This window comes from Vicugna pacos, chromosome 13, assembly GCF_048564905.1.
Source record: "Vicugna pacos chromosome 13, VicPac4, whole genome shotgun sequence".
Taxonomy (NCBI): Eukaryota; Metazoa; Chordata; class Mammalia; order Artiodactyla; family Camelidae; genus Vicugna; species Vicugna pacos.
In genome coordinates, this window is record NC_132999.1 from 55,245,305 (window position 1) to 55,272,842 (window position 27,538).

General features: G+C 52.7%; 1 protein-coding gene across 1 annotated transcript in view; it reads right to left on the reverse strand.

Moving 5' to 3' along the window:
• IGSF21 (immunoglobin superfamily member 21) overlaps window positions 1–27,538 on the reverse strand; it is a 235,872-nt gene that overhangs the window by 72,451 nt on the left and 135,883 nt on the right. The window contains exon 3 of the mRNA XM_072975845.1: window positions 3,324–3,445. Coding sequence (XP_072831946.1) covers window positions 3,324–3,445 — 122 coding nt within the window. The remainder of the gene's footprint in view (window positions 1–3,323; window positions 3,446–27,538) is intronic.

Consider the following 27,538-nt stretch of genomic DNA (forward strand, 5'->3'; position numbering starts at 1 on the left):
TGTCTTGCTTCCCTGTTCACTCTGTCTCACCCATGAGAGTGTAAAGTCCCGTCTTTCTTGTTCCCCACTGGATCCCCTTACATCATGCCAGATTCCTATTAAGTGCTCAATTAAATAGCCTTTGAAGGAATAAGTTATTGTCAATTCCAAGCCAGGGGTTCTGGGCTCTGAGGCTCAGAACTAGAAAGGCATTTGATGGATGGAACCTCTGGGCTGCTGGGAGGGGCAGTGAGGTCATGAACTGGGTGCCACACCTGTACCTACCCACTGGACAGAAGCCCCGCCATCCCTCTGAGAACCCCACCAGTGGGAAGAAAAGCTCTGGGGGTCCCCAGGGCTACCTTGGTTACCCAGGGCATCATTCTCTGCCAAATCTGGGTAATCTTCTCAGCTTCATTCTCTCCCCACTTTCCCCAGCTGAAGAGGAAGCGGCCAGACAGCTGTGGAGCTGGGACTCTCTCTAGATGAGATGCATTAATTTGTAAATATCTTCATTTATATGTAAATTTGGAGTCCCCCCGCCCCTCCCCAGCCCTAACGGAGCCCTGCAGCCTGATGAGCAGCTTCCTCCAGCACAGCAGCTCCTGTAGCCCCAACTCTCCGTCATCAGATCAGACTCCGAAGGGGTCTTCTCCTTCCTCCCCTTCTGCTGTAGCCTCCTCGCAGTGGCCCCCTCCCTTGGTGCTCTCTGCCTGGGCAACCACCGCTATAACTGAGGCTCGGGGAGAAGGCTGGGGAAGGAAAGAGTACCGACCACATGGTTGCACTGCTGTGTGACTTTGGACAAGTGTCTTTCCCTCTCTGGGCTTTAGTTTCCCCAGCTGTAAAACGAGGGAGGCAGTGTGGTGCAGGGGTAGGATGAGGCGAGTTGGGGTCTGACCAAGTTCATGTTGTTCCAGCGGGGGGCCTCCTTGGGCAAGTCCTTTGACCTTGCTTAACTTTGACCCTGTCTGTAAAATCAGGACTGTAGAAAGTAATGATAATAATACTTGCCTGAGTTCAAAGTGATGTTAGTGACAATCAAGAGCAAGAGTACATATGAGGAGGCTTTGTGAGATTTGGAAAAAGTGACTTTTTTTTTTTTCAGTGGTGCGAGAGGAAGGGTTTTTCTAAGAGGTAACAGCAAACATGCACCGCTTGGCGACTGTGGCTGCACTTTATGCGAATTATTAACTCGTGGAATCCTCACAAGGCTGCAGTGAGCTTCCTACTGTGGTCACTCCCTTCTCGAGATCCGGAAACTCAGGCACAGAGTTATTAACCCAAGATTACACTACAGCAAGCGGGTGGAGCAGCCTGACTTAAACTCAGGCCATCAGACAGGAATCTCGCCAAGACCGCACAGCAGTCGTGTAAGCTGATCACATGAAGCCTGCTTCACAGGTGAGGAAGCCAAGGCCGAGGTTAAGGCCCTCACCGTCCAAGGTAACTCAGCAGGAAGGAGCCCAGCTGGGATTTGAACCAGGTCCTCAGGTACCAGGGCTGTGCTCTGCATGCATGAGATGGTGGGGGTCAGGGATGTTCGGGTGGTCTCTGGGGTTCCTTCCTGGCTCAGGAATCAGAGCCAAGGAGTCACCGTGGAGACTACCCCTGCGCGTGGGGGCTGGGGGGCCGGGAATGATGGGGCGTTGGTTCTTGGAGACCATGGTAACCAGGCAGGGGTGTGGCAGGCGGCGCTGGATTTCTGGGAAGCCTGGAGGCGATCTGAACGCTCATTTGCTGCAGGATCATCTGTGGCTCCCAGACTGGTTGTTTTCCAAATGAGTTTTTATCTTTTTTTTCTTTCATTTCATTTGTAACTGGTTTGTCTTAGGTGTGCTTTAAAATTTTAAAGCACCTCGCGTCCTTTTTGGAAGTGGATGCAGGAGAAATCAACAGATGGATGAAGGTATCTGGGTGGCCGTTTGGCCACCTCTTCAGAGACCCTTCGCATCCACATTCTCACCAGATTTCCCCAATAAATGCTAAGTCTGAGCTCCTGGCACCACGCCCCGAGAGGAGGAGCACCCAGAAAGGTCCTCCGGGGGACACACCCACCTTCCGCTCTTACAAAGGCGGCCAGGGAGGGACCACCTGGCTGGTTGTCTCTGCAGGGCTGGGTATGCCCTTGGCAATCTTCTGGTCCCATTTTCTAATTTTACCAAAGGGGAAGCTGAGGTCCAAAGGACCCAGGTGTGTCCCCAGGGTCATCTTCTCAATTTGCAAATTTCATTGTGCACCTGCTGTGTGCCAGGGTCCCAGTGAAGCACCGCCCGCGCCAGCTCGGGTCTGCTGCAGCATCTCCCCCGTGCCTGGCATGGCCAGGTTGTCCTCTAGCTTTGGGGAAGTCTGCCACTTTTTGCCTGGCCATCAGGTGATGTATTTGGTTGTGTAGTGTGAAAAAGCATGCGTGTGTGTGTGTGTGTGTGTGTGTGTACACGTACACAACTGCACATCCAGAGCCTGTGTGAAGCTCCTCTTCATTAACACAATGAGACCCCCCTCTCATGGAAGGGTGGAAACTGGAGGAGCCGCAGCTGTTGGCTTTGGGGGAGATCAGTTGTGCCGGGGTGAGGGGCTGTCTAACGAAAGTGTCCTACAGGAGGACCTGCTTGAGTTGGGTTCTGAAGGCTGATGAGGAGTTTACCATGTGACCAAAAGGAACAGGGTTCAGTGGGTGTAAAGGGTCAGAGCAATAAAACAGGACTGGGGTCTTGTAGGAGAGCATGAGAGGGGAGTAGGGCCGTGGGCATCTGTGTACCTGGCACACGGCAGGGCCTGGAATGGGATCACTACCTTAAAGTCTGCTAGAAAAATGGTAGGGGTAGAGATATTAAGTGTCTCTGTTCCGAGGGGCTCTTTCTTCCTCATCCTGTTGCGGCTTCTGACCTGGGATCTGGTTATTTACAGTCTTTTTTTCTTCCCAGGTTTGGAGCCAGTGGGGAACAGTAGATCACGTTACAGGGGCTTCTGAGCCAGGTAGAGCTGATTCACACCCCACGTCTGGCATTTCCTCGCTGTGTGACTTTAAGCACATTCCTCACCCTCTCTGGATCTCAGTGTCCTCACCTGGAATGGGGGTTTGGAAAACCACCCCGCAGGACTGTTGGAGGAGCTGGCAGGGGAGGCCGACGGGAAGGGTCTGCTCCGCGCGGCAGAGCTGTGACTTAACTGCCTCCTCCTTCTAGGGAATGTCCCCTCGGGAATGGGCCCCCTTCTGCAGCGCAGCCCTAGCTCTGTCTTCCAAGCCCGCAGAGGGTGATCCTGAGGACCCCCGAGAGCCCTGCGGGATGGACGTGACCGGGCTGGGGAAGCGGCCCTCCCGGCCCCGCCCGGCCCCTCACCTCACGGTGGACTGGTACACCAGGTCCTCCCGCTTGCGGTAGTTCTCCATGTGCGAGTAGTTGGTGGAGAACATGGCGTCAAAGGTAAAGATCTTCTGCTTGATGGTGCCACCATCCGTCACCTGCAACAGGCACAGAGGCAGCCACAGGTGAGCACTCAGCCAGCCCTGCCACCCCCTTCCTTCAGGCCGCGAGTGGGCTCCCAGGACCCTGGGGACATGCAGGAAGCCCCAGGAGGAGCCTCTGGTGGGAGACGTCTAGAAGCCTCCCAGGTCACCCCTACCTTCCTGATGTGCCGACTGAGGTTCTGTAGTCAAGTGCCTTCCTGAGGTCCCGCAGCTAAGAAGGAGCAGAGCTGCCTCCCCTCCCTGGGCATCTCCAAGGCACCACATGGGCCCACTTCTGCGATCCCACTGGTCAGTCTCGCAGAAAAGACCAGCAAAAGTTGGGGAGCCATAGATAAAGACCAGAGAGTGTGAATGTTTTGCAGAGTCAGCCACCAAGTCACAGTCTGATCCCATAAATCCTACAAGGGAGAGGCCCAGAATGGCAAGAAAACCCAGAACACAAGCAGCCTCCATCTTGGGGATAGGGCAATCATGGAGGGCTTCCCGGAAGAAGCAATATCGAAGTTGTCTTCTGAAGGAACAGCAGGAGCCAGCCTGACCAATGGTGCGAGTGCTTTCCAGGATGAAGAGACCGCAAGAGCAAAGGCCAAGGGGCAGGAAAGAACAGTGTGTGCCCAGGCCAAGGAGACTATGTTCAGAGTGCCTGGGGGCAGGGAGGAAGTGGAGGGAGAAGGCCTTGTGGAGTGAGCCAGATGGGGAGGGCCTGGCGCACAAAGGGACTCAACTCCCCTGAGGGCAACGGAGGTGCAGGGCTTCTGATTCTATTTACAAATGCCCTCTGGCCTTGGACTGATTCGAAGGGACTACTCTGAAGACAGGGAAGCCCAATCTACTGATGCCGGGGATGGAGACAAGAACAGCATGGGGGACTCGCCCACCTCTGGCTGTCCTTGGGACAGGACCAGAGGGAGTCAGGAGGTCCCCACTTCACGGAGGAACACGGAGACCCGGAGAAGGCCGGGGACCACGGGAGGTGGTAATGAAGCCCATCCTGGAAGACAGGCTGCTCAGGTGTCCAGCTGTTCATAGCTGATTAAAAGCAGGACCCAAGTGTGCCCTAATCCCGACTGCCGCCTGCCCGCATCCCCACCCGCACGGCTGTGCCGCCTCCCGCTAATGAAAGTGTTACTCCACAAAGCAGCAAGGTATGTGTTGTCACTGTTTCAATTATTTATCTGTTTACTCGGCTGCAGTTTTCCGCTTGTCTCAGCAACTCTATTATAGACTGGGAGCTTGTAGCCTCTCGCCACTCAGCTGGGCTCCGCGCTAACAGCCTGAGACGGGCAGGCCTCATGCCTGGTCCCGGAGAAGCAGAATTAACTCCCTACGGCTCTGCGTGCTGGAGGCGGGAGAGGGGGCTGGGAGGGCGGTGGCCAGGGATGGGGTTTCTCCCAGGGCTCTGGGGGACGGCGGTGGGGAGATGCTGAAAGCGGCTTTCCAGAGCCAGCAAAGACCAGCTTGGATCCGCTGCCTTTCTGGGAAGACTGGTCCTGGTGCAGCTGGGCTCCTCTGGGCACATCTGGACCCAAGCAGACTTGGACCACATCTGTCTGGCAGAGGGGGTGTTGCTGCTGGTTTAAGGAACACAGATCCAACGCAATCCAGGCAGCATTTATCAAGTGCCAGCTGTGTGTCAGTCACGAGCCACGTCAGTATGGGTCACCTCCCCAAGCTGCAAGCAAGTAAGACACCTCTATCAGGACCAGGGTCCCCAGGGAGCCCTGGGTGGCAAGGGTTAGGGTGATGATAATGCGTTCACTAGCCCCAGGTCAGCTGAGGAGGTCAGCGGTGGGACTTCCCACCGCACGGCTTGTCCTTACGAAGATCACACCCCTCTGGGTCTCCTCCAGGCTCATCGACGCTCCTACACCTCCCTGCTTCCTCTCTGGGAGCTTGGCACTATTTTGAGTGTGCGTGCGTGCAGTCAGAAGGACACCACATCCTCTGCTCCTCTCACCTTGCCTCCCACCAGCTTCCAAACAGGGGATGATGAGAGTAGAGAAAAAGGAGGAAGAGAAGCAAGGTACCTTTAAACCAGGACCTTTAACTGGGGGACATTTGGCAAGGTTGTGAGCCATTTTTGGTTGTCGCAACTCAGGGACAGGGGATGGTCCTGGCCTCTACCAGGTAGAGGCCAGGGATGTTGTCTCCGTCCTACGATGCACAGGAAACCACCCTCCCCCAAAGAATGATCTGGCCCCAAGTATCAACAGTGCCCAGGTTGAGAAATCTGCTTGAAGTCCATCACTTCGTTTAGACCCACCCTGTCCCCAGAGAGGGAGCAGAAGAGACAACAGTCTCCCCATTTTGCAGATGAAGAAGCTGAGGCTTGGAGAGGCAACACACTTCAGCCGAGGTCCCACCCTGGGCTCTTGGCAGAGCTCTGGCTCCCAGACCAGGGTTCACATCCCACCCGCTAGGCTGAAAAGGACTATGGATGAACAAAATTCCCCTCAGTCCCTCTGTGTACCCTCAGCGGCTGTCACATTACGAGGGAGGACGCCAGAAGCCCGGGGAGGGGGGAGGTTTGAGGAATTTTCTCCTATATCAAAAACGTGGAAGGCATCCTGCCTGTTTGACTTGCAGCCTCGCCTCCCTTCAGGTACTGCTTTTTTTATCTCCTCCTAAAATGCGGCAGCCCCTATCGTCCCAATCTCAAATTTCACTCCATTTTTTTTGTTATACAAAGGAGGAAAAAAAATCTGTCAGTAAAGCTGTCTCCTCAAATTTATTCTCCGGGACTGAGGTTTTTATTACTGGGGAACTACACCCACACCCCACACGTACTCACACGTACCCACACACCCTAGATAAAGCACCGAAGAATGATCTGAGTCGTAAATCCTGTTTCCGGCCGAGGGACAGGGGAGTTTCAAGGATGCACCTAGTTTTCCTTCCATTTTATTTGCCTCTTTTTCTCTGGGGCGGGTCTGGGCCTCACTGTCGCCCCAGGAGTAAATAGTTGCTTTGGTTAAACCGGCCCCGGGCAGCCCGAGACGAGCTTCCAATTGTCCTGGTCCAGCAGCTGGTTCTCTGACCTCCCTCAGCCTCAGGGAAGGTCAAGCAAAGGAACAGACTTGGAATTCACAGCCAGGCCAGTGGCAAGTGGCTATTTGCAAGGAAGTTGTTTTGTAATTCTTGGAGGTTAAAACCTTTCCTGACAGAGGCTGGGAGGGCATGGATGTTAACATAGTCTGTGGGTAGAGGGCACGGTGTAAGGCTGAGAGTAGGCTGGAAGACACCTTCCTGTTAGCTCTGGAAACGTGTCCCTGGATCAGACATGCAGGCACAGTTCTAGGCCCCATAGGAGAAAAAGCAATGAATTTCAGACATGGTCACAGCTCCACACGAGCTCGTCACAGTCACCTGGTGGGGGAGCTACGCAACTGAGTGAGAGGCCAGAGTCAAGGGGACCACGGCTGTCGCGGCAGGTATTGGCTAAGTGTCATCTGATGCTCACAGAGGAGCCAAGAGTTCTTTTGGAAGGAGGGGTGATCACAGGAGTCTTCCTGGAGGAGGTGGACCCTCTTTAGGGAGTGCCTAGTTCCAGGCTGCTTTTCCCGGCCTATGGGAGGCTTTTGAGCAAGAAGCAAGACTGAATTTCCTCCACTCCAGTCAAATTCTTGACTTTGGTTACTACTTTGTGCTTCTGAGCAAGCCCTTTCACCTTCCTAAGCCTCAGTTGCCTCATCTGTAAAATGGGGAAAATACAACCTATCTTCCTGGGAGGACTGAGTGAGATGAGGCCTGGGAAGACGCAGTGGTATGCGATAACTGCCAGCGGAGACAGCTGTCTTTATGAATGCTGACAGCTTTCTGGGCCACCTCTTTTTCAGTGTCCCTTCTCACTCCCCAGAGCTGAAGAGCAGAGAATCTCTTACTGAAAAGCCAGAGGATGCAGAAAATCAGTGAATAAAAGAAGATGGCTCATTCCTGGGGAGGGAGGTGGGTGGGAGGAGCCAGAAGCCCGTGTGGGCAGCCAAGGACTGGAGAGTCGTCGGGGGTGTGGAGGGTGAGGCCTGCAGGAAATGCAGAGGCCTGGGGACTTGCTGGTAGTCACTGATCAGCCCAAAGCGGGAGCTGGAGGAGGCTCAGAGCAAGGACCTGGAGGCAGACCAGTCTCAGGGACTCTGAGACCCTCCCCTGGTGCCCCAGTGGGGTAGGACCAGGACCTGGTGGGGCAGACAAAGTGCAGTTGAAGAGAAAAGGATGTGCGGGTGGGTTTTCCCTCCCGGAGAGGGAGAGATGCTTGTGTGTTCATTCATTCGACAGATTTTTAAGGAAGAAATAAATAGGCCTGGAACATGAGCCACTCTCAGAACATAGGCTCTACTGGGGGGGGGCGGTCTTTATCTGCCCTGCTCATGCTCTGTCCCCAGAGCTAGGCACATGGCACTCAGTACATATTTGTTGAATGGATCAGTTGAATTCTTACTGAGGGTACCATGAGGAACAGGGAAACCATTCCTGCTGCTCTACAACACAGATCTGCCCCAGGACAGCTGTGGTGCCCGCGCTCCGATCTCACGGGGCTTCCTGGAAGAAGCAGCCTGAGCAGGGAAGGTGGCTGCACCATGCAGGCGGTGATGCTCCAGGAAGAACCAGCTCGAACCTGAGTGGCTCTTTCCCAGAGGTCATTCCCTGAATGATCAGCTAAGCTGTGAGGAAGGGACCGAGAGGATGGAGGCCTGGGTTCTAAATCCCGCTGACCATGTCTGCATTCCTCCCCTCTCCAGGCCCGGTTCCCTAGACGCTCAATGAGGAGATGTGGGACAGGGTGAACTCTGAGGGCCGTTTCTACCCTGAACACCCAGATGCTCTGCTTCTAGACCAGCGGGCCATAGGGACCACACCTACCCGTGCCCTAGTTCCCCAGCCAGAGCTCAAGACCTGTCCGTGGGCCCCAAGGCTGCCTGATCCTGTCCCAGGACCCCGACTGCCCCCGACCAGCAAATCTGGCCTCAGCCAGGCTGGGCTGATTTTCAAGTAGAGCCACCAAAGCATGGCAAATGGACTGAGTCCAGGCAGCAGTATGCGAGCCTGCAGGGCCGACCGGAGTTTTCCATTTGAAAAACAAATAAGTCTTCAATTTCAGCCTCCTCCCAGCATCCCTAGGCACCATCATCCAGAAGAGAAAAAAAATTTTGAAAGAGGGTAAAAAAATCACCTCCCCACCCACAGCCCCCAACCTCCTTCTCTTTGTGTTCCACAAAACCAATTACAGGTTGGAAATAGCTGTAATAAACTTGATATCCCACTTACGGGCCAATCCCGCCGCGGCTGGAAAGTGTAATAGTGGCAGAGAGTGGAAACGGCTGGTGTATTTTGCCGGAGCTGTTTAAATTGGCTGCCTACATTATCCCAACTCCTCTCCAGCCGGGAAGGAATTTGCTCTCCTGGAAATGGAGCAGCTGAGGTCTCTGTGGCTGGGCAGCGAGAGGGAGAGTTGGCAAGGAGGCTTTTAACGAACTGATTAGATATGGGAGAGTGATGGCGCCTGGGTTCTGGAGTCAGGCCAGCCCAGGTTCAAATCCCTCCACTGGTAGGTGACAGGCGGCTCCCAGGCTGTCAAACAGGCAGGAGCCACTGCTGCTGTATAAGGTTGGAGTTGTGGGGGTAAAGGGACACTTGATGTGACGAATGTTGGCTTGAATGCTGGCCCAAGGATGAGGAGGCTCAGTTCTGCTGTGGGGACTGTCACTTCCTGGCTCCAATGGTCTCAGAACCTCAATTTCCTCATCTGTAAAATGTTCATCCAAACTGTATCCCAGAGTTTTTCGAAATATTGCAAAACCCCAAATGTATGTGAAAGCATCTTATAAAATGGGATGAGCATATCTAGAAACTTCTGCCATGCAACCTAGAAGTCTCTCCCCTACTTCACCCAACCCTGTGTGCCTGGCATGGGGACTGGCACATAGTACGTCCTTAATGTACGTTTGTGGAGTGAATAATCGAGTCAGCGAAGGAAGGACTGTCTTAAAGCCCACTTAGAGGTGTCTCCATCCAACCACTCGGAAACTGTGCTGAGAAAGCTCCCTCGGGGGCCTGGGTGCAATGATGATGCCAGGCCACCAAGCATTCGCGAAGGGTTTCCTGAGATCCAGCCAACCCCGGCACCAGGGCTCAATCCACTTGTGCATTCGAGCATTCGTTTACTGATTAATCTCCTTTCATGAGCTGCGCTTGATTCCAGGAGGACAGCGGCGGACACAGCGGATGAGACAGAGGAGACACGAAGCATCTCCCTTAAATTTCTGCAGTGGGTGTCTCCCAGCTCCTCTGGCAGAGCCTGAAGCCCAGGAGGGCGAGATTGCGTTCCGTTCAGTGTTGTATCCCCAACTCCTAGAGCAGAGTCGGATTCACAAGGGGCTCTTGGGCAATATTTTTACGGAAATAAACATCTCTTCTTTGGAGCAAAAACTGAAGCAGGAGAGGGGCTGCCGCTTGTCCCCGGCTGCCGGCCTGTAAGTGGAGGAGCGAAGATCCGAACCTGGGTTTGACTCCGAGGTTCAGACAGGAAGTGGCCCAGGCAGTAGAGCTGGATTTAGTGTTGGGTCAGGGCCTGGAAGGGAACAGAATTCTAGGCAGAGGGAAACGTGGGTAGGGGCACAGGGCACGAGACCACCCGCTCAGGGAGGAGCAAGAAGAACGAAGGTGGAGAGGAGGGGGGGCAGGGATGCGGCCGCTTCCTGGCCTGCTGTGTAGGGGAAGGGGCATCAGGGTCCTCCCTTCCTTGTTGCCATGGTGACCCTGGACCACTCTTCCCCTTGATTTCCCGCCCACCTGTTCTCTGCCCTGAGTCGGCTCCTGCATCTCCTGGGCCTGGGAGTAGGGCCAAGGGAGCAGCCACAGAGAGGAGAGGGCAGGCTCCCCTGGAGCCTGGGGCAGGAGGATGCTGGCTTTCCAGGGAAAGCGCAGGGTAGTGGGAATCCTCAAGTCAGGTGCCGCTCACCTCTCTGGGTGGCCGGATTCCACCCCCGCTCTGTCTGCCTTGTGAGCCCCGGCTTCTGGCAGGGCTGGGCTGGGGGTAATTGGCTTCCCCTTGCACGTGTGGGAGATCCGGTTTTGACAGAGACAGCTGGTGTCATAAATTGCCTTGTCTCATCTGGTTACCATGCAAAGGCAGACAGCAGCTCAGGGATGAGGTGCAGGGCGGGCTGGGGGCCTGGGGGCTGGTAAGGATGGCAGGCAGGAGGGCAGTGGCTGGCTTTGTGGGCCCCATACACGTGGGCAGGCGCCTATGCAAGTGTGAGGAGGTGTGTGTGCAACGGGGGTGAGCACAGGGGTGGGTGGGAACCCAGGAACTGCCAGTGGCCAGCTCATCAGGGTGAACGTCAGTGCCAATGAGAAAGCCTGCATTCAGGGGTGGTGGGATGGATGCATGTCAGCAGGGAGTGTGTATAGATCTGCATGCTTCTGGGCTGCATATAAAGATGCACGTGTGTGCCTGTATGTGTGTGTAAAGTAACGGGGACAAGGCTTAGTGTAATTCTAGATGTTTGGGGAGGAACATGAAGGCCTGTGGGTGTGTAAGAAAGGTTGTGTGTGTGCACACTTAGGGCTGTGTGTCAGTTTGTGGATTCATGGTGTGTGTGTGAATGATGCCTGTACCCACGTTTACCCACGTGTTCCCTCCTCTGGGCTGGGGGATAGGGGATGTCAGCTGGGGTGAGTATGGGGGGCACGGGTCTGAGAAATGCCAGGCTGGGAGACACCATCACGCCAAGACTATCGCCTTGCCCTCACCCACCCTCAGGCAGGCTCCCACCAGTCAAATGCACCTGTGCCCATAAACTCTGCTAGACACAGAATACTCCGAGACCTCCCTCACCGTCTCTTGTGCACCACCCAAAACCCATGCCGCAGGGGCTGGCGGGCAAGAAGCAGGTGAGACAAGAAGGACCTGGATGCTAGACACTCAGACTCCCGTGCACAGCAGAATCACCTGGCCGGGTGGGAGTAGTGTTCAAAAATGTCAGTTTCCCCGGAAGCCCACGCTGGAGGTTCAAATAGTGAGTCTTGGTGGAGCCTCGATTTGGGATTTTTAACGAGCTGCATAGAATCAGTTGGATGCAGGGGTCGGGACCACAATGGGGAGATACTGCCCTGAGGCCCTAGGACCCTCCCCCAACCAGGGCCTCTGTGCGCCTTCCGTGGGTGGTATACCCCTTGGCGCTCTGGGAGACCTGGCCATTCAGAGCAGGAGGGAACCAGACCACCTCATCTAAACCCCTCATCTTCCAGAAGGCTAAACTGAGGCCTTGTCTGAGGGGAGAGACAGGCCCCGGGCCACACAGGAAGGAGATGGCAGGGCTGGGAGCCAGTCCTTGGCTCCAAAGCACCTCCTCTCTGCATCACATTCCACTGATGCTTGGAATCTGGACCCTAGAAACCAAGGTTCACCAGTGAGTGCTGCACACCCGCAGCACTGGGGAAGTTCTCATCCATCGTCTCCCTTCAGGTCAGGGTGGTCATACCTCAATCCCTGCTGCCTCTCCCTGCCTCCTGACGATGGTCCCCAGCACTAGAGGTGGGTCCCAGAGTCATGTAGGTCACCCCCAGGCAGGGCTCTTCCCAGTATGGCTAAAGCTCGCCCCTGGCATGTTCTGGAAGCAGTAAGGCTAGGGTAGAGGAGGAAGGAAGAGGTAATTTCTCACCCATCTTCTGTCTCCCTGAGGCCACGCCTCACTCCTGACCTCAGCCTTCATCCCTCTAACCCCAGTGACCTACACTTCTCATTCATTCATTCATTCATTCATTTGTTCGCTCCTTCAGCACCTCCTAGAGGCCAGGCCTGTGGACAGAGGGTGCATCAAACATGGTCCTGGCCATCAAGGAGCTCCTAGATGTGGCAGGGCAGGGGGTCACAGAGAGAAACGTCAGCAGCAGGTGTTCGCTCCTCCTTGGGCTGCCCAGCATGGGACAGAAGTGCTGCGGGGCAGGGCAACAGTGAGCCCTGCCAGGGAGGGTTCAGGCAGGCCTCCACACAGGAGGGTACACTGAACGGTGCCTTGGAGGATGGAGAGGAGTCTGCAGGGCAGATGAGAGGAGGCAGGAGGGCACTCCAGACACAGAGGATGTCAGGCAAATGCAAGAGAGGAGGCCGGTTATGGGCAGAAAGTGATGGGGAGTTTCAGGATGGGTTCTGTGGGATGCTCTGCGGGATGCAGGGATGCAGCCTGGCTGTGGGAGCAGCGCCCCATGTGACGAGTCTAGGTTTGATAGTGATAGTCAAAAGGGTAGTTTCAAACCCAGTTCAAGATCTTGGGCAAGTCACTTCACAGCTCCCTGCCTCAATTTTCTCATCTCTAAAATGGGGATAACAGTAGTATCTCCTCATCGGTGGCTGGAGGATGCACTGAATTCTTCCACATAAAGTGTTTAGAAAAGAGCCTGGCGTATGGTGAATGCGCTATAATTGTGTGCTGTCTTATGAGTTGTAAAATGCTTAGCATGGTAGCTATTATACACTAGGTATTATTGTTGCTATTATATTGTGGGAAGGAGATGGGGAACCACTGAAGGCTGTAGGCAGCGGGGTGGTAGCTCCCACCAGGGTCAAAAAGATCCCCTTGACTGCACTATGGACAGCACATCTAGGGGCCAGCACATCTGGACTTGGGAAGAGGCCTTTGGAACAGAGAAGAGACCATTTTTCTAGCCCCCTTTTCAGGGCTGCAACTTGATTTTTGGACCCCACAAGCTGGTTGAGCAGGTTTGTGTTGGGGTCGGGCGCGACTGAGTCTTATCTGATCCCAGTATCTGTGTATCTGTGGGCCATGCCCTGCCTGTGACGCCCCCGACGATGTCCTGCAGTGGCCACTCTCAGCACTCGGTCCCTGGGCCACCCCTGAGGCTGCCCGTCAGTGAGCACACCTGTGTGGACAGGTTGTGTCCGCGAGGCTCGTCCCCGAGGGCAGATGCCCAGCTTGTGACGGTCTGGTGGCCCGATGCAGTCAGGAGGGGCTGCCCATCTTGGGCAGGGACCTCGCTGTGCCAACCTGCCGGCCCTCCACACTCAGCAGGCGCTGCAGATGACTGGGCCTGTGTCAGCAGGACCAGGCGCCGGCGACCCGTGGACACAACCCATCAGCTGCCTGCGCCAGCCTGTCCACCTGCCACCCAGGGGGCGGGGTGCACCAGCGAACACTGCTAGGCTGACATATCCTGCCCACTGTTAATTAGCACACGGCATCTCAGGCTGCCCAGCCCAGTGGAGCCTGTCTGTCTGTCCATCTGCAGCCACCCCGGTCAGCCCCAGCAGCCTGCTGGAGAGAAAGAATACAGAGCTGGGAGCAAGGAGGCCTGGGCCCCATCTGTGCTCAGCCATTAAGTGGCAATGGATGCTGATCAATTTGCATTCTCTCTCTGAGCCTCCATTTCCTCATCAGTTAATGGGGATGGTTATCTTTCAGTTCACTTCCTACTACTTCATGCAGGTGGTGTTAGCAACAGGCAAACTCCAGGCGGCAGAATTTTGCACTTTGAGGGGTTACATTAAAGCTTATCCAGCCCTACTTATTTAATTGATTCCTTCCTTCAATAAGGATTCACTGTGTCCCTACTATGTGCCAGAGACTATTTTAAAGTCCAGAGGGATGAAGCCGTGAACAAGCCAAAGTTCCTCTTTTCCTGGAGACCTCATTCTAGTGGGAGGAGACAGATAATAAATCAAATTAAGGAAGATGGAAGAAATGCATCAGATGGGGACCAGTGTCCTACAGACAATTAAGGACAAAGTGATGGGTGGAAGGGGTGGGGGACACAGCAGTTTAAGCGGCCAGAGGAAGCCCATTTCTGGATATTAATTTCACATTTAAGCTGAAATCTCAATAAGGAGGTGGAGTCAGGCTTGCTTAGAAAGAGTCAAGTTGCTTTCTGCCAGCTCCCTATAAAATCCTGTTTGTTCAACGCTTCCGGCTTTTCTTTTAACCCCAGCAACCCCCCTGAGGCCAGTGTCGGCTGCATTTTGCAGATGGGGACATGGGGTCTCAGAGGTGATCAGGTTAACTGACGTACCCACAGTCCAGATCCAGCTCGGGGAATACAATCCTTTTTCTATTATATTTTCACAAGCGACTTCCACTTTCCTGAAAACGAGTCTTCATATTTGTCAAAGACTCTGTGACCTTGCCCTTGTCACTCCGCACTGCCCTGGCTTGGTCTTACAGCATCATGTTTTATTCCTCCAACATTTGACTATGAACATTTTCAAACATACAGAAAAGCACAAAGAATTTTAAGCAGACACTTATATTCCTACTATCCAGCTTCTGCAATGAACTTGACCACGTTTGCTTTAACATATGCAACTCTTGTATCCATCCATCCGCCCCTATATATTTGGTGCATTCCAGAGTAAGTTGCAGACATCAGTCCACTTTGCTCCTGGATCCCTCAGTATGCATATCACTTAGAGTTTAATACTTACTTCTAATTCTCTTTTGGTAAAATTTATGTACAATAAAATGCATGAATCGCAATGAGTTTTGGCAAACGCAGCCACCTGGGTGACCCAATCCTCTCTCATGATACAGAACATTACCACCCCTCCAGGAAGTTCCTCTGTCCCTGCCCAGGCGATCTTTACCCCTACAGGCAACCATCATTCTGATTTTCCTCACAGCATTTTAGCCTATTCTAGAATTTCATACAAGTGGAATCACACGGTACATAGTTCTTAATGACAGCTCCTTTCTCTTTTCTCTCAGCGTAATATTTTTGGGATCCAGCCATGTGGTTGCGATCACCCAGAGCTCAGTTCTCTGTATCGCTGTGTAGTATTCCGTTGGAAGGACAGACTACAGTTTGTTTAGCTGTTCTCCTGTTAACAGACTCCAGGACAGTTTCCCGTTTGGCTCTGCTATGCATGCAGCTGCTAAGAACATTCTTGTACGTGGTCTTTTAATGGACAAGTGTTTTTATTTCTCTTGCTACTGCTTTGTTTGCAAAAGAGTCAGTTCATCTCAGTAAGCGTGTCCTGAGTGCCTACTACGTGTCAGGCCCTGTGCTACACATGGAGGTGTGATCCCAGCTCAGACCGGGGTCTTGGGCTCTGCAGGCTCCAGGCAGGTACAGAGTATCAGAATGCACAGGAGTGCCTGCTAGGAACCAAGCACTCTGCATGCCACTGCATCCCATCCTCACAGGAGCTCGGTGGGGTGCTCATTGTGATCCCAGTCTCCAGAGGAGGCAACTGAGGTCCAAGTGATGAAATGACCTGTCTAAGTGGCAGAGCTGGGTATCAAACTTGGGAGGATTCCAAACCATGCTCTTTCCTGTGTCCTGCATGATGCAGAAGCAACAGCCCAGGGAGGCCGGGCGATCAGCTCAAGGGCACACAGGCAGTGCAGTGAAGAAAAGCCTGGATTATCTGCGTGTATCTGGGTCCCAGTGCATGAGCCCATCAGACTAAACTTGTCCCCTATGCCTGCCAATCCAGGTCCACAGTGTTATGGGCCCCAGGAGCCAGGCAGAAGCCTCAGTGTGAGCCTCTGACAGACAGTGGCAAGTGGTGGGACCATGCCGTGTTGAGATGGAGAGGCTATGCAGGTTCAAGGTCATTTAATTAAAAAATAAAATCCCCAGTGCATATCAAATTAACCCAGTCTTCAGGATGAATTCGGCCCCAGACAGTGGTTTTGTGAGCCTAATGTCAATACGTGAAGAAGGGGATGATAATCACTGGAAGGGATGTGTAGTGAATTAAAGACAGCGCCACCTTCTTAGACACTCCCACAATGAGAGACGTGGGTCTGCGCTCCCTCTCTCTGAACTGGGCATGTTCTGTGACTGATTAGGCCAATGGGATACACACAAGTGCCAAAAGTGTACCAACTTCCACGCCCAAGTCTTGGAGGCTGGCGGCTTCCACGTCCTGCCTCTGACCATGGTGCTGGAGAGACCACGTGGAGAGGGAGCGGGATCTCGCAAGCCCAGCCTTGCCTGTGTGTGGACGAAGCTGTCTTGACCCGTGCAGACCAGACCAGCTGCCAAACTGAACATGACCCAGTGACCCCCGGTGATGCCATTCAAAGCATCCAAATTGCCCAGCCGAACCCTGCTTGAATTCCAGACTCACACAATCATGTAATATAATAAAATAGCTCTTGTTTCAAGCTGCGGCATTTTGGTGCCCCTTGTATGCAGCAATAACCAGAGCTGCATGTTCCTCCTTGCTGTCAAGGAGGAATTCCATGTCAGCCCTGACCTGCACACACAGGAAATGCTAGGGCCATCGAATCCTGAAAGTCTCTATATGATTTGAGCCAAACTTGGGTGTGGAGGGGAAGAGGCTGTATCAGGTGGGGTCTGGCAGGAAACAGAGGGCCCATGCAAAGAGGGTAGATGAGGAGGCTTCAATACCAGGGTTATTTACAAAGGTGTGAGCAGAGCTAAAAGATCCCATCAAGGCACAGGCAGAACCTGGGACCCGTGGGAGCTGCTGATTTTTCAGAGAGCAGAGGGAAAGGGGTGAAGGAGTGGGAGTTTTACATGCACCCGAGAGAGTAGCAGATTCATGAAAAATGCCACCCAACGAGAGTTTAGGTAGAGGGACCCAGGGACCCGCAGAGAAGAGCTGGAGACTGAAAACCCTGTCCTCGCTTCCACCTGCCTCCCCAGTCTCCTGCAAGTGCCTCCCGTTAGCCAAATACAACTAGAAATCAGTGGGCGAGGAAACCCATTGATGCTACCAGTACATTCTCCAGGCTCAAAGGACGGAAAGGTGAGAGTGGGTCTGGGGTACCAGGAGACAATGTCCAGTGGACCTTAGTCCAGGGATCCAGGGAGCCATCTAGCTCGGCAAGTTTCCATCACACGCTGTCCCTTGCCAGGTTGTCCCGTAGCTGGGTCAAGCACCCTGTCCCCCACTGCTCCCCGCATCAGACAGTTCAGATGAGCATGTGGAATTGGAGCATCAGAGGCTCCCGTTAAACTCATGTTTCTTCCCCCAGCTGCCTCATGTCTGATCACCGAGGTGCACCTGGCAGGGGAGAGAGAGAGCTGGCCCCATCTCCACTTCCTCTAACAACCCTGCTCCACGAAATGGGGGGGCCGGGAAGCTGAGGAAGGAAGGCCGGTCCTCCACCCCCTTGCCCTGAGACTGGTCCTCCTGGGAGGCATGGGACTTGGAGACTCTGAACCCCAACAAAGAGCCCTGGGTGGTGATTCCGTCCCATACCTCTACTCCCAGGGCAGTTCTCAAGAAGGAGCAGGAGAGGGGCATCTAATTCTCTGCACATTTATTGGACCTGAGCTGGAAGACAAGCTTTATGCTGAGCACAGGCACTATAGTGGTGAGCGAGAAGGCCTGGTTACGGCCTTCGTGGACTTTGTGGTGCAGACCTTGGGAGTCCCAGGCTAAAGCCTGCAGAAGGGCAGGGCTGGTGCCATTTTGTTCAATATCATATATCCCCAGTCCTAGCATAATAATGCAGTGACAGAATGAGTGAACCAAGGCCCAAATGCAAGGCATTATGCTTACAATTTTTTCTCCTAGCTGGGCCTCTGAATCATCTTAAGGTAGGTGTCTTCAACAGAGGGTGTGAACAACTTGCCCCAAGACACACAGCAGCAGACTAGCGGTAGCTGGATTCAAAATCCCAGGCCAGGCCCATTTCAGCCACGTCCAGGAGTTAAACTTAGGCCCTGGTTTCCTAACACAGCCAGGAGGGGTGACATGGGCAGCTGGAGTCATGGGTCCCAATGAGGAGATGTAGATGTCAGTTTGGAGGGGGCTGGTTTATTTCCTCTTGGGGAGAGAAAATTGAAGAGTCTGGTATTGGTTCCTATTACAAGGAAACTGTTCAATAAAAATCACCCAGTATATTAAAAATCTTTACCTGGCTTTGAATGAACGCTTGGTGTTATTACAACAAGGAAAAAATATCCCATTTGCTTTTCATTATAGATCTGGTTGTGTTTTGTTTTCTTGTCCCTGGAGAGCAAGGATTTTACTGGCAGGGTGATTAAAAAGAGAAAAAAGAAAAGAAAAAGGTGGGCATTGGAGTCAGACAATCTTGGGTCCAAATCCTAGCTCTACCACTGACTAACTGAGAGACTGAGACCATTCATTAACTTCTGTGAACCTCAGTCTTCTCATCTGTAAAATGGGGATACTGCTGCCTCCTGCCCAGGGTGGTGGTAAGGATGAAATGATGACGTTGCCAATAGTTATTACTCTGCACTAGCACCTGTATGAGACGCATGCCCCTGCCCTCAGGGAGCGTGCATTGTACTAAGAGAGAGTAATCATGAACCCATAAATTAGAAAATCAAAAGAGGAAGATGATTTCAAGTGGTGCTCATTGTCACGAGGCATATGAGGGGCTAGAGAGTGACCTGGGGACTCAGTAAAAGGCCAGAGGAGGCTTCTTTAAAGCCCAAATGATAAGAAAGAGCCAGCCTTGGGGAGGCCAGGAGGAAGAGATCGAGCAACTCCAAAGGCCCTGAGATGGGATGGCACTTGCTATGTGAGGGAAGAGAAAGGTGTCTGGCATGGTGGAAATGGAGTGAACAAGGTGGACAGATGTGGACTCTCAGTCCAGAGAGCTACCTGGGGCCAGATCACACAAGATCTTAAAAGCTGGTGCAAGGAGGTTGAATTGTATTCTTGCTGCTAAGGGGAGACTTTGTAGGATCTTAAGCAGGGGAATTATCTGACTTGATTTACTTGTTTAAAAGATCTCTCTGGCTGCTGGTGGAGAAGTGATTATAGGGCCCATGTGGCGGGTCAGGAAGACCAGATGTGGGGCTCCTCGGTCACGGGGGAAGACAGCGGTTCCCATCAGGGCTTGATGTAGGCAGAGGCTAGGCCCCGATCCATCCCCTCATATATCCCTGTCATTGGAGGCATTTTAATACACGTCTAAAGGCCAAGTGGAGAAGATTCTAAAGGATTTTCAGACCTTGGGCAGCTTTGAAATCAAATGCTTCTTTTGTCCAGTGGGCAAAACTGTGAGAGGCTTAGGAAGCCCCCCGCCCCTGGGCAGCCAGGCTCCTGGCAAGAGACAAGGGGCCATGCTTAATCCATCCAAGATCCAATTTCTTCCAGATCACTCATTCAAAGCCAGAAAATGCAAGAAGGGGCTGTCATGGTCATACGGGCAACGAATCAGCAGCAGCATCGATATGACAGTGACAGCAATACTAATCGCAGTGGACAGAAGAGTGTGTCTGGGAGCTTCCTCGGTGCCAGACATTGTGCTAAGTGCCTCATGTGTGTTTTCTCACCGAATCCCCCAACTACCTTATACAGTAGGGCTCTTAGTCTTCCCATCTTATAGATGAGGAAGCTGAGGCTTTAAGAGGTGACTTGACTGGCCCAAGGTCACACAGCTAGGAAGTGGCAGAGCCCACCCCAGCCACGTTGCCTTACCTCTCACTGGGGGGCCTTTTAGTACATTCATCAGCCCCCTCCCCTCTCAGCCTCGCCCCTCCAGCCTCTCCAGAAACCCTCCTCCTTCGCAGTGACTCACCCTGTGAAGGCTGGCCAGAGGCCACGTGGTCTTACAGTTTCCCTTGCTTGATGTCTTTGAAACCTCTCAACATCCGGGAGCAGGGACAGAGTGATCTTCGTATAAATCAGAGAGTTTGTGGGCTTTGGCTCAGGCCACCCAGCTGAGAAGCAGCACGGATGGGTTTGAGCCAAAGACTGAGCCTGGTCCCTCCATCATCCTGCTCCTTCTGGAGACTGGACAGGACATTGCTGCCAGTGGTTGATCATTCCCTGCCTCCCACAGTGGCTCAGGCACCGTGACTGCCTTTGAGCCTCAAGAAGGTGGTCAGGTGGAGGAAGAAAGTGAACAGAAGCTTTTTCTAAGTAAGGTGGCCAACTATCCAGGTCTGCTTAGGATTGAGGGAGCTTCCAGGATGCAGGATTTTGGGTTTTTACACCTGGATAGTTGTAGGCAACCCACAAGTTGGTCTTCCTAAGTAGAAGCCTTAGACATGGGACTTACAGCACTAAAACTGAGAGAGTCCCAGGGATGAGCTGGTCACCCTAACTCTATACCACACATGAAGCAGATTAAAGTTATATGGTGACAGTTCCCATCAGTGTCAAGATAGCACCTTTTAACTGTCAGGGATACACAGAGATGGAATGGGTATCTAGCTACAGTGGGTGGTGAGCTCCCCATCATCAGAGGCATGTAAGCAACAGTTAGACGACACTTGGTGGAGAGCCTCTGAACATCCATCCTCTGTCCCGAACTCTGTGAGGTGGAGCAGAGGAGTGATCTCTCCGAGCCCAGCTGGGCTGTTAAGACCCCCTTCTAACCACATTTTAGCTCCTCCTGGACCTGCTGTCTGAAGTACACTCCATCCCCGTTTTTCCTCTATGCCTCACTGGCCCACTAAGTGAGGCCTGAAAATTACTTGCATGGTCGGGTAAATATTACAGTAGTCAAAGGTGCAGCTTTGGTTGGGGAGAATGATGTGTAATTTGTAGAAATGCTACCAGTGCATCAAATTACACATGTGACCTGTGAGTGGGGAGCGGTGATCAACAGCTTCCAGGGTGCTGGTTTAGGTAGCTTTTTATTTTTTCCTTTTGAAATCTCTGATAGACACTGATATGAAGGAGCCTGGGGTCACCCCCTCCGGGGGTGGGGACAGCCTGTAGAGCAGGAAGCCCGTTGTCGCTGAGCTTGGCCTGTTCTTGGGGTGGCTGACGTTGTAATCTCCATGGTCATGGTCAGAAATCTGGTCTCTAGTCAGTGACGGGCACTGAGCAGCCTCGAGGGGGGCCTGATTCAGGTCCGCTTCATGGGGAAGAGGGCCGGCCACTGTGGCCCACCTACCAGGAGCCAGCTGCGCACTAATGTGCCTCTGTCTGAGTTACTGTACAAAGGGTGCCCTCTTGCGCGCAGCTGCCCTGGAGACGGATGAAGCAGAAGCCAAGTGTTGGCAGAACCTTGGGGGATGTGAGTCATCCAGGGTGGCCCCCCTCCCGCAATCCTCTGCCCATTCTCCCTAGATTAGCGGAGCCTGGAGAAGAAATAAAACCGGAAGACGGAGCCAGGTGAGTGGGACAGATCTCTCAGCATTTTCTCTCTTGTTTAAATTGAGGTCTTCAAAGGAGCTACTTTCCTGAGCTTTGAGGGTGAAGGGACAGAGGGGGGTTTGGAATCTCTTAATTCTGGTTCCCTGCAGGGCTGGTAATTCAGCCACCAGGAATGCTCCGAGCTCAAAGAAGTGAGAAATGAAGCTGCCAGCAGGCAGCACCAGTGCAAAGGATGCCTCTGGCTCAGTCTAGGAGCTGGGTCTTTGACGGGGGAAACACAAGAGGGTGGAGGATGGGGGCCAGTGCTGCAAGCAGGATCCCTCTGGGAGGTGCGTGGCGGGAGTTCAGAGACCCAGAAGCATACTTCTGAAATTCTAGAAAGCCTCTTGGTTTATGTAAGGGGGAAACTGAGCCCCAGAGAGGGGAGGGGCTTGCCTAAAGTCACTTGTAAATTGCAGTTGCCAAGTCCGTGACTGTCTTTGCCTTCCTGGAAGCCTCTGCTCTTTCTCATTGGTCCCCACAGCCCTGCAAGGAGGTGAAGGCCTAGGATTATCAGTAGAGAGCAAGGAAGGTCTCTCCTTGATGCTGGAGTGATGGGGGAGACATACCCTCAGACTGGGGAGATTCAGCACCTGCCCTCTAGGAGCTGCTGGTCTAATGGCACGTAAGTGCTCCCTGGTTTGGGGGAATTGCTAGACTGATGGTGGAGACACAGCCCCAACTCTAATGGAGCTCCCCATCTGATGTGGGAGACAGCTCTGCACAAAGGGGTGCAGCCTCTGGACTTTGGGAAGCTTCCAGGCTGAGAGGGGACCTTCTGTCCAGGCCTGCTCCTTGGCTGAGAGGAGCCCACAGTCAACTCTTTCTCGTGACCTGGCCAACACTCCTCTTCCTCCTTCAGGAAGTCCTCCCTCAAGCATCCCACCGCATGACACAGGATCATGGCCATCTGGATCCTCTTATCCACTGGGAAGAGACTGACAGTCCCCCCAGAGCCTCGGCCCCTCGAGGCACCCCACTTCCCCCAGGCCTGTCACCCCGTCAACATCACACAGCCTCTCTCACCTGCGAGGGGTATCAAAGCCCGTCAGAGGCTGCAGCCATTCCGTCAGACCCTCCCTCCGCATGAAGCACTGCTTGGGTCTCACTTGTACCTTAAATAGCTGTGCCTTTCACGTCTGGACAGGTTTGTTTACAGGCCATTTGCTCCTGGACTAAGGGTTTTGATGGAGGGGCTGCAGGCATCAAGAATAATTGATCGACCAGCTCAGGAAAGAGATTGCCCTGAATTGACAGTGGCTGAGGATTCTCCGTACACAAGGCCATGGAGCTATTTCAGAGGAAGGCAAACCCGTGTATGTTTCAACCTGTAGAAGAATCTCCATCAACAGGACTGAGGGGGGTTCCTGCCTTGGGCAGCACATGTATCTTCCACTGGGATAAGCCTGCAGGACGGTGGTCCGGTTACTTCCCTTGCCCCCTGCCCTGGAGCCCCCCAGGACAGAGGCCAGCTATAGGTCTGATGCCTCCTATACTTCTATCTGCTTACAGCTTGGGAGGAAATAACTGGCTTTGGGTTTTGGTTTTACAAGTTGGTGACAAGCAATTTCCTCCACTCCTAAGCCATGTGGGTGACCGCCGTAAGCAGGGCTGGAGGAGAGACAGATAAGTCACAGCCACAGCCTTGGGCCTCCCACCTGAGTGCAGGAGTTCTTCGGAGGGGACCACAGATCAGCCCTGCCTTCAAGCCCATCTCTGCCTCAGCTTCACTCCCTGGGGACCTGGAAGTCCCTAATATCCCCATCCACAGCCCCAAAGTATTTGCACCACCTAGGAACCTCCTATGAAACACCAAAGGCAGAAATCTCAGTCCTGATTGCTCTGGTGACCACAGGTGGAGGAGGTTTGTGGAAGTCTTTTAGCATTTCAGAAAGACCCTGGCACTGCAGGGCAGGAGACCTGGGTCCCAGTGCCGCTCTGTTACTGACGGGCTGGAAGACTAAGGCTGGTCTCTTTGACCTCTTCAAGTTCTGTTTTCTTAACTGTAAATGATCAGCCGAGGCAGAGTCAACAAAGGGGTGGTGGGAAAGGAATGCCTTCCTCCGCCACAGGGCTGCACACATTTGGAACTGTCAGCAGGTGGGGGAAAGGTGGCGAGACAGAGGGTCATTTCTGCATTCAGCACAGATCGGCCAAGCGCCTACCATGGGCAGGCACAGTTCTCCATCACAACTGCTCACCTCTGCTGTTGATCAGCGTAGATGATGTGTGAGTGACTGGGCATGGCTGCATACAAGTAAAATCTTATTTACAAAATCAGGTGGTGGGCTGTGGGCTGTAGTTCCAACTGTTTTGGAGACCTGTTCTAGAGGAACCAGCCATAATGATGGAGCCAGGAATGGCCCAAAGAATGGAGCTTCCTCCCTCTGGGAGCTTATATCTTGGAAAAGCAGCAGGCTCCAGACACAGGGCCTGGTCTCCCCTTCTCTCTTCTCTTCTCCGTCCTCTCCTCCTTTCTCCATGTTTCACATAGAGGCCCAGGGCTTCCTTCTCCAAACTCCTGTACACTTTCCCTTTGAGCCCAGGGGTGTCCCTCTCCACTGTGGCTGTGGTGGAGAGAGGAAGGCAGAGGGGATCCAGAAGATTCTCAGAGAGTGGGTCCTGAGCAGGAGGCCAGGACAGCGTAGGTAAGAAACACAAAAGGCCAAGGACCTGGAAAATTAGCTCCCCCCATCTTCTTCCCCTGGGCTTTCAGACCCCATATTCTAATCCTTGTCCAGCTGAGAGCTTCCTCTGCCTCCCTGACTGTGGCCAAGCCTCACCTCTTCCAGGATGCCCACCCAGGTTGACTTTCTTGGATTAGGTCTTTTCTGTGTCTCTCCAAACCTGCTGGCCCTCAGTGCAGCATTTATTTTCTGATTATGTGGGTGTCCCACCTTAGCCATTAAACAACTCATTCCATTAGGTTAAGAGCAATGTCTAGGCCATCCAATAGTCAGCTAACCCCTAGACAACTACACTACCCAAGCACAGCCAGAAACAGAATTGTCTAGTTCATCATTCCAGATATGTGAGTAAAAAGTGCTTATTGTAACCACCATGGTCATTTAGTGGTCATTTGTTACACAGCATTACCATGGCAATAGGTAACGGATACATGTATGGCTAAGAATTTGGGCTCCAACTGCCTGGGTCTACCATATATTAGCGGTGTGACCCAGAGCAAGTTACCTGGTCTCTCGGACCCTCAGTCTCTTCATCTATAAAGTTAGGGTAATAACAGAAGTCATCTCATATGGCGTTGTGAGGATTAAATGATATGGTTCGTGTAAACTGCTTAAAACAGAGCCTTAACACACAGCAAGTGGTCAATAAAAATGGACTCAATAGTGTGTTCCAGGATTGAACCAGAGTCTGCAAGGATAGATTTCTGGGTCACTCCCACCTCCTCATAATGTAATAGAAAGGAACTCCCACCTCCTCGACCCCATCACTTCTGGCTCCACCGTGGTTACATTAAATTACTGAAAATCCTTTCTTCAGTGGCTCCTTCCAAGCCCTTAATCTCTGAAGCTCAGAAGAAAAACTTTTGAAGAAAATGCCCTGGAAGATCCAGGACCTTGGACAGAGTTGACTGGCTGGGCCTCCACCTGCTCCTCTGTCTGGGAGCTTCAGGAAGGCGCAGGCTTGCCTGGAAAAACACACTCTTCTGTTTTGAGACCCCCGGCTGTGTGGACCTGGTGCCAAAAATCTGTGTGAAGAGCAGAGACTTCAGGCAGCTGCCCAGCACGTGGGTAGGCAAGCATGTGGACGCCAGGCAGGGTGGAGGCCTCCCCTTCCAGCTGCCTGGTGGGCACAGACATCAGCCTGGAAACGGGTGATGACGCAGCATGTTAAAATGGAGACTCAGCACCCTAAAGGAGGCTGACATGGTGCAGGGATGCTGTGTGTGTGTGTGTGTGTGTGTGTGTGTGTGTGCGCGTGTGTGTGTTATGGCAAGAAGATGTGTGCAGGTGGGTAGGTTCAAACTGAATTTGTGTGCCTGTGTGAGTGAGAGGACAACACAAACAATGATTTTCCAAGAGTAGAGGCTCACTCCAGGCACACAGAGGATACTCGGGGGTGAGAATCTGTGCCTGACAGTAACACTGATCCCACAGCCCAGAACCTTGAAGCCAGACGTGTTTGGGACGCAGGCCTTATTCCCCTTCTGGAAAGTGATAACGCTGCTTGTTGAGTACATTACATGACCTGCCCAGGGGGCCGAGGATATCACCCACATCAATATTTCTGCAGTGAAACGTCTGGATACTAACACTAAGTGAGATAAATAGAGACCATAATAAGCTCCCATTGGCTCAGGCTGGGTTTTGCCACCAACTCTGTTCGAGTCAGGTCCGGTTTGACCATTAAACTGATTACCAAACAAACAAAAAAAAAGAGCTTTCAACTTTCAGATCTTTTTTGTATTTCTGGTTTGTAGATAAGGGTTTGTGGACTTGTGAAAATAGAGTGAGAATTATGACATGAGCTCGCTGTGTCCACACCCTCTCTCCCCATTTCACAGCTGGAGAAACTGAGGCTCAGTGCACAGTGATATGCCTGAAGGTACATGTTGTCTGAGTGTGACAAGACTCGAGTATTCAAATGCCCTCTATAAGATATTATTAATAACGATGCTATACATTAGTTGGGCACTGACTGTATACCAGGCCTCGTTCTGTGTGCCTTGCGTGTATTATCTCATTTAATTTAAGTGGTGGGGGTTGGACTGGAAGCAAGCTTGATAAAGGTGGTACATAATCGCTGGGCTTCTTGCTCGTGGGTTTCAAATAGGATACTTGTAAAGTGGAAGAGGCATCAGAGATTAAGGACCCCCTGGGAGACAATAGGAGAGGGGAAGGCGGGACAATCCCCTTATCCAGAGGGAAGGAGGGAGGGTAATGCAGGTTCCTGGGAATTTAAGATAATGAGCAAGGAAAACAATCACTTTATTTAAATGAATTGAAAAATATTTGGCTTCCCTCTGTAAGAGGAAGCAGTTAAGGGGTTTTATTTTATTTTGGCCCTAATAATATTACAATCTCCAGGCTGGTTATTATCTGTCACTTTCTGGGGGAAGATTGAAAAGAAAATAGTTTTATCCCAGGCAATTGTAAACCGTTCCATTTGATGAGTTGTTGTTTCCAGTTAGAAATTACATGCACCAGTGTCAGGTGACCTGGCCCGGATTGTGGCTTTGTTTAACTGGTTACAGAAAAGAGGAAAGAAGAGAAAATTCTCCTGTCTTTTCACCAAGAGTTTGCAAAATGCATGGGGGATGGAAGGCAGTGAAAGGCACAAATTCCCAGGCTGCTCAGAGGCCACTGGCAGGACCCAGGAATCTGCACTTTTAAACAAGCTCTCTGGGTGCTGCTGCTGCCTCTTCTGAGAAGACTGCTCTAGGTGCCACTAAGCTGGGCTGTGGAAGTGCATGGTTCTGGGAGACTTCTACAGAATGAAGATTCAGAAGCTATTGGGGCAGGAAAGGATCTCAGAGACAGTCTGATAAATTCACATCCCAAATAGAACCTAGAGCTCCAGGGTCCCACTGCAACGAAGAGGCAGAAGTGGGCCCAGAACCCAGGGTCTCAGTCCAAAACTGGTCCCATGACACCACGACACCCAGCAGAGACGGGGGTGGGACTGGAAGACCCCAAGCTCTTCCTTCTCTTTCCTCGGGCTCATAGTATTCACAAGTGCTGGCAGAAGAAAGTTGTGAAATTGTGAGCTCTCCTGAGCATTAAAGGTCATTCCCAAAGTTGACTCTGAGCAGCAGCTTACAGAAGTCCGAATCCCCGTCACAGCATCAACCAGAGAAGCTCTGGCGTGACACAGCTGACCCTTCCTACTTGCCCTTCTTTTATTCCCTCCAATGGCTCCCTATTCCTTACCATCAGTCTATATTGGGTTCTCTGCCCTGCACTGCCTCCCCCTCCCCTCCCCAATCCAAAAGTCTGGATTTTGTCTTGCGGGTGCTGATACCACCCCCATCATGCAGCTGCCCAGAACTCTCCTTTTTAAGCCATCACAGCAGA